Source organism: Pinus tabuliformis, chromosome 4_2 (assembly GCF_031772625.1).
Source record: "Pinus tabuliformis cultivar Carrire ecotype Pingquan chromosome 4_2, CPIR1, whole genome shotgun sequence".
In the NCBI taxonomy this organism is placed as follows: domain Eukaryota; kingdom Viridiplantae; phylum Streptophyta; class Pinopsida; order Pinales; family Pinaceae; genus Pinus; species Pinus tabuliformis.
This window is the reverse complement of record NC_142304.1, coordinates 591,441,694-591,453,983: the sequence shown is the minus strand read 5'-3', so window position 1 is coordinate 591,453,983 and position 12,290 is coordinate 591,441,694. Positions and strand designations below refer to the sequence as shown.

At 40.6% G+C, this 12,290-nt stretch overlaps 1 protein-coding gene across 1 annotated transcript in view; it reads left to right on the top strand.

Moving 5' to 3' along the window:
* UREG (urease accessory protein G) overlaps window positions 1-12,290 on the top strand; it is a 173,469-nt gene that overhangs the window by 22,256 nt on the left and 138,923 nt on the right. Inside the window, exon 2 of the mRNA XM_089423976.1 lies at window positions 9,759-9,960. Within this exon, the coding sequence (XP_089280102.1) occupies window positions 9,759-9,960 (202 nt within the window). The remainder of the gene's footprint in view (window positions 1-9,758; window positions 9,961-12,290) is intronic.

The window sequence follows — 12,290 nt, the reverse complement described above, 5'->3', positions numbered from 1 at the left end:
ACAAGAGCAACGAAGACGTAAGAAGGACATCTCGAAGATCAAGTGTTTCAGGTGTGGTGAGATGGGTCACTACGGTACTTAGTGTCCTCTCAAGAAGAAGGACAAGGATGAGAACCACGATCTGAAGGCTGCACCCGCAAAGATCGAAGAGGAGTTCGCCATGACAGCCGAGATACCTCTAGGAGGGAGGTGGGCTGATTTAGAGCTGTAGTTCGAAAGAGCTACATATGGGTAGGATCCTTGAGGAGCCCACCTATAGGATCAATACCTTGCTACGAGAGCCCAGATCAGAAGTAGCAAAATGGACTAGTGTCGGATGGTGCCGAGGAGTGTCGGGGAGACAGTTGTAGTAGCTAGGAGCGTCAGAGACTGAACAATGCAGAGCAAAGTTGGCAGCAGTGTAGATGGCACAAAACAGAGGTCAGCAACAGCACAGTAGATTCAGAGGGTCAGTGCAGAGACTAGCAACAGTCAGGCTCCAACATTCATGTGGTATCATACTGAACACAGTTAGTTCAATAATTTTGGATGTTTTTCCGTTGCTGATGGAGTAGTAGCAACAATTTGTAGTGCAGTGGCAGTTGGCAGTGGCAGTGCTAGCAGCAGCAGAGATGCAACACTTGAGAGGGAGCTGTAGTACGGATGCAATGTTGACATTGGCAGTGTCAGCAGCCGTACAGTTGCAGCAGCAATGCAGTAGTTGGTGGATAGCATGTCAGACATCAACAACGCAGAGGACGATGCTTTAGAGTTAGAGCAGTATGCAATAGCTTATATTGCTAGAGTACATTCCTCGCTAAGAGGGAGTGTTGATTTGGGGTAGCATCGGATGTGCTTTAGGCCTCAAAATATGTAGGGAGGCTTAGACACATGCATTCTCCAATGCCCAAAAAACGTTTTGGGAAATTCCACCTAGAAACAATTTTATTAAAATAATTAATATTTTTTAATGGGTCCTTAAGTCTAAACTTAAGAAATTAAAAATATTAATGGGTATTAATCTAATTGAGGGTATAACTTCTAGAAGAAGACGAGGATCAAGCTAAAATGATCTTTGCCATTGATTAACTTTTAATCTAGGCAGTTGAATGTCAACGAGAAGATTATTTAAGGAACCTTGAGGGTCATTTGGAAAACACACCGAGAGATCAAGAGATCAAATTTCTGAAGTGAGAAGTTCTCAGGAGGAAATTATGATCGAGTAGATTTCTTGCAGTTGAGGGGCAAGGATAGCATCCGAAGAGAGAGAGAGATTTTCTCATTCAGAGAATGATCAACAGAGAGAGGCAGAGAGTGATCCAGTATCTCTCACGCAGAGGCTGACGCAACGCCACATAGAGGTAGCGTGGAGAGTCCAAAATTTTGTAGCAGAGTCAGTTTCAGAAGGCGGGGGCCGGGGTGTGAGACCGGGAGGCTGAGAGTAGTGACTCCATGCAACAAATCGATTAGCTGGTTGGTTGACGCAGTTCCTAGAGGGATTGACGCAGGGATTGTGTGAGGACTGCGTAGAGGCAACACAGTGCCTGCCAGAGGCACCTCATCCAATATCCTGATCAACCGAGATTTTTCTCAGTGATTGTGTGAAGTAATCTCACAATTTTTTCTGCCAATATTTCTTTCTCTGTAACTGAATAACCCTTGAGGTATTTAGAGATGTATTCGGAATTTGCTACTACTTAATAATAATAAACCCTTAGATCTGCTGTACTGGTTTTCCCGCATTGGTTTTTTCCAGGAACATTTGTCCAAAAATAATGGTGTCATTTGTGTTGTATTTTCTTTCTTGCTCAGTTTCCTGTTTCCGCATATAAATTAATTAAGTGAAGGCTGCAGTGTATGTATTTCAATATTTGCCGTAGGAAACTGCAAATTACTTGTTCATGTAAATCTAACAAGTAGGAGAAATATCATTAGTTGCTGCAGGTAGGGATTCCGGTTTAGGAATTTTTACACTCTGCCCAGGATGCTCTAGACAAATACTTTCCATTCTTCTGAAATAGAATTCAGGGCTAGCCTCACCATCTCGGTAGGTTGAGGTGTTGACCCCACAGCTGCCAATGAGTCTCGGATTTCCTGAAGCTTTGTTAGGAATGAATCAATGTGTTCCCCCTTCTGCATCTGCGTGGATCTCACCTTCTGCTCCAAGTATATCTTTCGCTTCTCGGGAGATCCTTTGTGTAGCGTAGCCAATGCTTCCCACATCTGTCGGGCAGTATCTTTAACAACAATGTGACACACTACGTGATCTCTCCCTCCGTCGAGGATCAATCGCTTGGCCTTTGCCATCTATCCCTTGTACTTCCTGAGCGGATTTGGATCTGCGGGTACAACTACCACAATGTCGACATAGGTTTTGAGATCGTGCTCATCTAGAAGACATGAGATCCTTGCCTTCCAGATCACATAGTTGGATGCACCATCCAAACGATCCTGATCTCTTAACCCACTAGCTGTCATCTCTGCCAACGAAATGTCAAACTGCCTCCTCTCTCCTCTGCACAGCAATAGGCTAGCCTACGCACTCCCTGCTGAGTTAGTAGATCTGTTCTTCTCTGCTGTTGCTCAGCAATAGAGAAATCGAAATCCCTGGCTAGGAATTCTCTGAGGAAGAAATTCCCTCAACAGTGTCTCCTTCCTTCCGACGCTTTCCTGCCCCAGTAATTGCTGCAGAAAACTGTGTCTCACCAGAAAACTGCTTTGCATTGATGCTTCTGCGCTTCTCCCTCTAACACTGGCAAACTTCGATTTGGAAATCTCTCTTTGTCGACTCACTTAGAGAGATTTTCCCACGAAAATTTTGCCCTTCTGGCCTGGATTGCGCAATCCCTCTAGGGATTCGATTTGCTGCCTACGCAACACTTCGACTTCCCTCCTTCTTTTCAGCCCTGGGCTCTTCTGGCTCTACTCTCTTGCTTCACCTGCACTCTGATACCTTGTGAAAATTTGGAAAACCCAAATTTCTACTACAACAACTGATTAAGTATCTTCTATTTGTTAATTTACTGAACAAATTATTTACTGCATACTACAAAAAATACCAAAACTAATACACTGCAACCTTCACCAATTAAATTAAATGCAGAAACAAGAAACTGAGCAAGAAAGAAATACACAACACATGACACCGTTATTTTTGGACAAATGTCCTTGGAAAAATCCAATGCGGGAAAACTGGTGCAGCAGCTGAGGGTTTCTAATATTAAGTAGTAGTTTTCTGAATACAATCTTTGGATGCCTTACTGGCTATCCAATACAGAGAATCTGACTAGCAGAAGATTAGTGAAAAATACCTCACACTATCACTGGCGATCCGACATTGATCCAGGTCCTGGATGGCTGGCTTCACGTTGGCTCTTTACAGCTATTGCGTCAGCCTACGCAGTTTTGTGTCAACCTCTCTAAGGATTTGCGTCACCTCTTCCCGGATCTCCTGTTGTCTGGAGCTTCGTTCCTCTGGCTCTCTGGTCTCACGCCCCGACTTCTAGCTTTGGAACTCGATTCTTAGCTGAATTTCAGACTCTCTCTGAAGCTCCGTGCTGCCTTTGCGTGGCCCTACACTGCCCAACGTGGCCTTTGCGTTGCCTCTTCTGGATCTCCTCTGCAATGTATTCCCGGATCAGGGAACTCTCCAACAGGAACTATCCTTGCCCCTCACTGTAAGAAATCACTTTGATCTTCTCTCTAGCAACTGCTATGCTGCCCTCTTTGAGAAATTCGATCTGTTGATCTCCTTTCTGATGTGTTTTCCACATGCCCATCGAAGTCCTTGTTATAATCCTCCAGTTGCGTAATCAACGACCCAAATTAGATTCTAATCGATGGCTCATATAATTTGGACTCGATTTACGTCTTCTTCTAGAAGTTTCACCCTCAGTTAGATTAGTACCCTTTAATTATTTTAATTTCCTAAGTTTAGATTAGGCACCCATTAAAAATAATTAATTATTTTAATAAAACTGTCTCCGGCTAGAATTTCCCAAAACAATTTTTGGGTATTGTGGAATACATGTGTCCTAGACTCCCTGCAAATTTTGATGTTAAGAGCACATCCGATGCTACCAGAAATCAACATCAACTAGCCCTTAAGTTGAAGTTATTACCAAACTAGGGTTTTATCCTAGGGCAAACAACTAGGGCAGGAGATATTACTGATAAAAATGGAAGGAATAGCCACCAAAGGGGAATGATTTTAAGGAAACCACTCTGTTGTTTTTTCGTGATATTGGAGTCTAGGTTGGAATCTTAGAATCTCTGATGCTACCAGTGCAAGTATCACAACAAACCACTTTGCATAGTGGAATATAAGTAGTAGTAAATCAACACGTGCACAATATAGATTTTTTTTACAAATTTTAATTGCCTAACTTTGTTATATTAACAAATTGTAATACAATGGTCTAGGGCTCCTGTACTAGGGATAATGGCCCTAATACATTCACTGATACAAGACTACAACTAGGATTTGGTGTCAAGAACTATGACAACCAAACTGCCCAAACAAGATACACTAACTATCTGGTTGATGTAGCGCACTCTCTCAACTTCTCTTGGTCGTATCCTGAACACACCAGCTCTGTCCTTTGGCTCCTGATCTGGAACATCACCAACCTGCTTCTATCAATGAACTAACTCCTTTAGGTCATTGAACATGACTCTAAATTTCCCTCTACCTGACCATTTGTCCATCAATGCATCAACACAAAGGGTCTTCTTTCGAGTTGTTCACAACTCCATTTGTGAACAACTCTCATCTGCCCACTGTTGCTCCTCAACTCCTTTGGGATTTCTTACCCACTAGCTGCTCCTTAGTCCTTTAAGGACACAACTCTTAGGGACATTTTCCCACTAGTGCCTTCCTGTGTTGCCTGATGAAGACACACTTGGGGTATGGAGGGCTGCCACCTATCACTGTCAAAAGTCCTCCAACAATGAACTTGGGCTAGTTAAACAACTCCCTTTAACCTCCTTTTGTCCTTCAAAGATCAATCACTGAGCCTTCAATCTTCACCCTTCTTACAACTGCCAAAGTCCTTATCAATTGATCTAGGGCTACTAAGATCCTCCACTTGTTTCCCTCCTTAGAGCCTTAGGATGACCTTCAATTTCTGTCCTTTACTAGGACACCTCATCCACTAACATCACATCAACAACTGGAGACAATGATACCTAATTTTTTTGCTCCACTTACCTTGGCACTTGTGCAACTTTTGAGTTCTGGTTAGGGCACAACAACAACCTTAATTCTGCTCCAATTAACTGCGACCCTCTTTACCCAACTGTCTTCCTAACTTGCTGTCCCTTCTATCACTTCGAACACTTCTGTTCAACCTCTTGGATCCTCCAAAAGACACCTACAGACCTGTGGTTCTATATCTAGGGCACAAAATGTTAGTTTAGACCTGTTATCATAGAAAACCACCTCGTGTTCTCCTTCAATCACTTGCACTGCCACTTCTGTGAATGCAACCTCGTGTGAGGACACTCTTTAAGCCTCTCGGCCCTCTCCAAAAGGGAGACACACCACTTGCAATACCACAAATCTCTGCGACCTCAAAACAAAAGAAGAAGCACCTCCTTGTCACACAAGATCAACCCAGAAATGCCTCTCCTAGCCTCAACATGTTGCCTAGTAAACTCGACTCCCAAAACAGTCATGGAAAGATACCAACCAAGGTTCCTCTCCTCTTGAGCTCCTTTTCTCCCGCGGCTAGATCAAAGATGCATTTCCTTGATGTGATGCTCTTTGGATGGTGAGAATGAGGTCTCTCCCCATCTCTATTTATACCTTTCTCTAGGGTGACGTCCAACCTATCAAGAAGAGCACCTCATACTAAGGCCAACTTGATCTTGAGACAAATTCACCCACACAAATCATTCAAAAATTAATATCTTCACTTTGACAAGGGATCCCATGGTGCTTGAAGTTGCCCCTTGCTCTTTTAAGGGTGCTCTTTCATCTCCATGTGCCAAGTCATCAAATTTCCTCTTGGTTTTGGCCCCACACCTTTGGGTACAAAACCCCAAGCTTGGGTTCTTACCCCTCAAGTGAACTTTTGAGCCAATTCCTCCACAACCCTCTAACCTAAGGTTTGAAGTACCTCCCAAGCTACAAATCTTAACATACTCAACCTTAGATGTTGAGACCTTCCAAGACCAAAACTTGCTCTTCCTAGCCAATTTGCACTAAGCCCTTGCTAGGCTGCTTGGCCTTAGGAGGGCTGAATTATAGAGAGAGAGAATTCAAAATTATGGATAAAAGATGTCTTGATAACCAACAATGGATGGCTAATGCCTAGTCTTAGGGTTGATGGGGTCTATGGAGGTGATAGATTAGCCAATTCTTGCAAATGAGTAAGGATGTTTGATGCCCTAGCATAAGCCCTATCTATTGCCTCTGTGAAGGATTATAGTCACTTGGGAGAGCTATGGTCAAGAATCACCAAGGGGAATGTCATTCACATTTCATATATGAGTAATGCACACAATTATGACATCTAGATTCTATAATATAGATTTTCAATAAATTAGGGCACAAGAAAAACCCTAGATCATCAATCCATTCCATAGATTAGACATAAGCATAATGATTATTAAAAAATAGGCACGCTTACAAGATGAAAATACATGAACATTCCATTATCAATCCAAGACAACTTCTCCAAAGTCAAGAACGAGCTCCAATAACCAAGTATAATCCATAGGTCACATCTTGCCAAAGAATAAAAGAGGCCGAAATTCTCCTAAGAGAGTTTGAATTGTCCAAGAGATGATGATTTTATATGAACAAGTCTTCTCGTCTATTTATATGAGGAAAAATCTCTAATTAGTCTAAAAGCTCCCAAAAGACAAGTAAAATCACAATACAACCTTGGGCTACAAGCCAACCCAACTAGCTTAGACATAAAATCAAATGAAAGCCCACATGTGTGAGCCATGAAGCCTCATAAGGGTGATGTCATCCATGAAATGAGCTTCAAGTGGCATGCGTTGAGGCTTTTGAGTGCCAAGTGTGGTGTAGAAGCCTCTAAAAATCGTCATTTGAGGGCTAGCACTCAAATTTCCATCAATATCCCTATGTGGGCCCCAAAATCCACTTGGGGTACAATAAAGTGGTCTCCTGGGTCTGCAATTGCTCATAATATCCATCTCTACTTCAACGTTGGGGGATTTCCAGGTGCTACTAGTCCTCCGAAGTGTTTGAAGGGGAGACCATTCTCATCAAGGCCCTGAATCAGTTGCCACTCTTCAGAAGGTGCTAAGGCCAACCTAGGGCCATGTTGGTCTAGGTGTATCATCTTGAAGAATTGTCAATTGTAGTGCAAAGTTGTAGAATGACTTGGGTGCAGGAGGTGCCTAGGGGTAGGTATGATGTGTTGTTATTGCTTGGAGACCCAAGTCTCTCAACACTTCACCTGCGGGTGCCAATATACTTCTCTACGGCTTGGGTACCTATGGGTAAGGTCCCGAGGTCATGGATTTCTGAACCACCTGACAATCACAACAGATTGTTTAGTGAAAACAACTAGTCATTAGGGACAATAATCATTTTTGAATCTATGTGAAGCAAGCTTGAATGTAAAGGGATATTTAATACTTCAAATAGGGTTTCCCTTCCAAAATTGGGGCCTTGAACTCGTAATGGTGTTTCCTCCCTAGGTAGGAGTGGCAAAAGGACAACCCTATTAGGTGTTTCAAGTCCCCAAGGGGAAGTAACATTTCCTTAGTCAACCCTTCAATTAATAGACGTTAGTGATTAATGATGGTACGAGGAGAGAAGACTTCATGGCCAAGTGCCATGGTGAAAGGGACTAGCATGATGGGGATCCACATCCTAAGTTTATGGATGTGAGGAGGGAGCAATCGTGGATGCATGAGTTAGCAACTTGGCCCTTGATTTCCACCCCTCTCGTGCGCCTTTTACTCTTGCTTGATTTTTTTCCTTGTAGTACTGCTTGTGGCTCAAAAGGCTAGAGCCTGATTTGAATGTTGTATAGCAGTTCTATTACGCCTCAATGATGAGGCAGCTCATTGTCCATCGGGGTTGGGACATGCAAGGGTTCCTTTTATGATGTACAGAGCAACATGTGCTCAGGAACCGAGTGATGGCTATAATGAGTGAGGTAGAGCTCATGCTAGGCTTTTTCCCACGTGCTAATGTGTATGTCCCAACAATCTTTTGCATTTTGGTATTCTTTCTTTTGATTTTGTTTTTGTGGCTATGATATACTCTTTCCTTTTCTTTTAGCTGCATCAACCTCGCAAGGTAAAGTTTTGGGCCCTACTAAGGTATGTGGATGTATGGATGCCAAATCCTAGAGAAGTATGGAATAGGAATAGATGGAACTACGCTATCTCAATTAGGGCTTCCCAAGTAGGGCCCCTCATGTACCCATTGGACCATTAGGGGACGTCCCACTGGACTAGGATTGAAGATTTACCCCTGATTTAAGGCGAGGGAACAATATCACTGTCAAAACCCCTTCTTTTTCCTGCTCAAAAGCCCAAATACAAACATGCATAAGCACCCAATTGCAAGATGAATATTCAATAAAGTACCTTTCGATCGGAAGCCCACCTTTGTGCGTGTGCTCTTGCTGGGTGGGTGAGAAAGTATATGACTGATGCAGGTGGCAGAGATATAACTGCATGTTGTCAACTAGTGGTGGCTGTCAGGGGCTGCATGGCTAGCTGGCTGGATGTGAAGAATAGGAGAAATTTTTCTCTTATAGGGTTACCCATTTTGGTGGGTAACACATCCTTAGAGCCAACGCATCAAGTTGCTTTACATTGGTGCTTCTTGTCCTTCATAATCCCATTGGGGCATTGAGTTGCAAAATGCCCTGTTTCAAAACAAGCCCTACATCACAAGGAAATTGTTTTATAATCCAACTTCACAGTCCAAGAGTAATTTCTACTAGTCAAATTAAATTCAGCTGGAAACCCTTTGGTGAGGTCCATTTCCATGCATATGCATGTATGAGATCCCTGTCTGGGATATTACCATTTCAAATGGAGAGGCTTGCAACAGTGACAGTGTTGGCTGTTTAAATTATTAGGCAGATTTGCTTGCGGAGGTTTGTGTGATAACATGTATTTCACAGAAACGTCTTAAAGTTAAAAACAAATGATCAGCTGCGATGACTTGTTTTTGATTCCATTCAGTATGCGCAAAGTTTTGAAGAATATCTCTAGATCTTTATGTCCAATATGATTACATTCCAGTGTTCTAAGAATATAATTTATTTATAATTTCATCTGGTTATGTTATTTCTAGCTGACTTAAAGACCGGGCTGAACTTGCGGTCATGTACAATTCCAAGCACTTACCTTTAAGCCTTATTTGACCTTAATTTCCTTCTCATGAGACTGGTCATGCCTATAGAGTTTTAGGACAATTATAGTTGGAGAATTACAATTGGCAGATTTTAGTGTAATGTTTGGCTTTCTGAGTTTTGTAGCAGTTGCTTGTCTTGTGCACACTTAACTCTAGTGGAAGCTTGATATATAAATACAACCTTTGGTCAGATAATGAACGCTTTACTAGTGATAAATAGGGTGTGACTGTGAAGGAATTAATGCGGCATAACTCTATGGGAAAGAAATCTGGAACATAGCTAATCTTTAGAAAAATATAATGTCTTACATTACTTTCAATATCTTGTATCTATTGGCAAGTCTACAAATTTACAAAGCAGCAGGTATTAGGTATACTATTCTATCTAAAATAAACAGTAATCAGACAGTTGAAATTTGTTCAGGTTACAAATGATATTTTTACCAAAGAAGATGGTGAATTCCTGGTGAAGCATGGTGCTCTTCCTACAGAAAGGATTCGTGCTGTCGAGACTGGTGGTTGTCCACATGCTGCCATTAGAGAAGATATTAGTATTAATTTAGGTCCTCTTGAAGAGTTGACAAACCTGTTCACAGTGGACATACTTCTTTGTGAATCTGGAGGAGGTACCTATCCCCCCTTTTAATACATTGGTATTGGTAACTGCGGAATAGATAAGTTAGTACATACCATGTAGAATGCTTTTTGATGCTGATCAACAATGGTCTAGATAGAGTACATGCTCGAAGTCTAAAGAATGTTATTTCTGTATGGAATGTTTGGAAAAGTTAAGCTTGTGCATGCTGCTTATTAGATTCTAATTAATTTATATAAAACCTTAAAGTGTCTGCTATTTATTATTGGTTTCTTAATTTGAGAGATAAAACTGTTTTAAGGGCTTTAAAAATTTAAAAGTAGTTTCTCTGCCAATTCACCTTGAAATTCGGTTTCTGCCATCATAGACATCATATTCTATCTGGTAAAAGTGTTTTCTATTTTAGATAATGTGGATCTCTCTCAATTTTTTGCACTAATCCCTCTAATATAGCAGTTAAGCTGCTCTTTGATTTATTACAATATTCTGTACTGGGTGAGCCATTTCATGAATATTTTCTTCTTTTCTACTTTCAATTGTTTTCCTTTTCTGAACTCTGTTGAGTTTAAATTTCAAATTTTAAAGGAAGTAAAACTTTAGAATTCAATATTGAGGTTTGGCATCATGAGTGAGTTTTTGTAAAATTTAGATCATCATGCATAATGCTGCTATTCTTGTGCCAAGCGGCGCTGTCCAGCCCAGTATGGAAGAGATGTTGTAATGTCCTGTCCTATCTTGTCTTGTCCTGTCCTGTTATGCAAACATTTTGATTCGGTCAAATTACTTAAAAAAAATAAAATTTAGAAATAAAATAAAATTAAAAAACTAAAATGAATAATTAAAATAAAATTGAAGTAAAATAGTGAATTTACCTTTTTGGGCTCTATGTTTTGACAATGCAAGGTTTTCCTCATGGTATTCTTCTCTAATGTAGCCTATTTAAAGGCATAAAATTCGAATGAATTTTCCTTTTTTCCCAAAGAAAAAGATTTGGTTGGATTTTGAGCGCTATTTAGTAATTTACCAATCCAGGGACAAAAAACCAGGGGAACCAAGGAGGCCTATGGCATTGAGGGTTGAATTACCAATTTGTAATTTTAGTTTACCATTGTCATCTTAAAAAGATTATCTGCCGGAATTTACCACTGTCATCCTTAGTAGATTATCTGCAGGAAGCTCTCACTAATGAACATCTCATCGACCCAAAAACTCTTCCCACCGTTGTGTTCCATTGTGAACGATCTCCACCTTCAGATGTTGTGGAGCTTCTCCAAGTAAGCATTCTTCACGCAAAACCCTAATTCTCAGAGTTCGGAAATATGTTGCATATCAATTCTCTTAGAATGATACTTACATTAGTGATAACGTTGGATAGTGGTAATATGATGGCTTCTTTTTTTTAACTAAATTGAGTTGTTCTATTAGAATATTGTTTAAGATATTATAATTCAAAGAGAAGTCATTACTAAGAAAAGGTTTATTTAATTTTGTGTGTTTAGACATTAATTTAATTGTGATCTTGACTGGCTCTTGCTGTAGATTTTTCTATAGATTCAACAACTCATGTAATTTTCTAAAACACAAGACAAGAATCTACTCTACTTTCAACAACGGAAACCAATAATGATCGATGAAAACAATAATTAGCAAGAGGAAGAATATCAATCGCACATAACACAATATTTCTTTGGGGAAAGCAACTGCTCAAAACCCCGACTATCTATATTGCATTAATAAAAAATCCAAGAAGAAAATACAATGCTTGTTCTCACTAGAACAATCCTTGCACAAGTATAATCAACTCTCTGCCTCACAAGCTCGCTCTAGCCAACACTTAGCCAATTCTGTTGCCTGCCAAGCCCCTATTTCCTTGCGCAATTCCTAAGAGGATCAACCCATATTTAATTGGGAAATCCTTCTTCCAAAACTGCGCAATCCAAACTTAGGTCCATAACTGATTGCATGCATGATCTGTACAACTCGGAAAATCATACAATTGATAGTACACTGTCCCTGCACTCTAGTCTCAATTGGGTCTTCCTCTGAATTGACATGCATGAATTATTTGTGAATGAATCTTCAATTAATTGGTGTGGCACTAAGGATGCACTGGTGCACTGATTCACTACTAAACCTCTGCTAGTTCCTCTAACAGTTAGAACTAGTTTAACTGACTATAACTCAGTTGAAACTGACTATAACTCAGTTGAACTGAGTTATCTAATTACATCTCCAAAGAACTCAACTTGAACCCCTAAACTTTAGGGATCACACTTACATGACTCCAGATAGACTTCCAACTCGAAATTCCTAAGTCAATTAAACTTAATTAGCTATTTACAAGTTGCTATGAGAATAGAA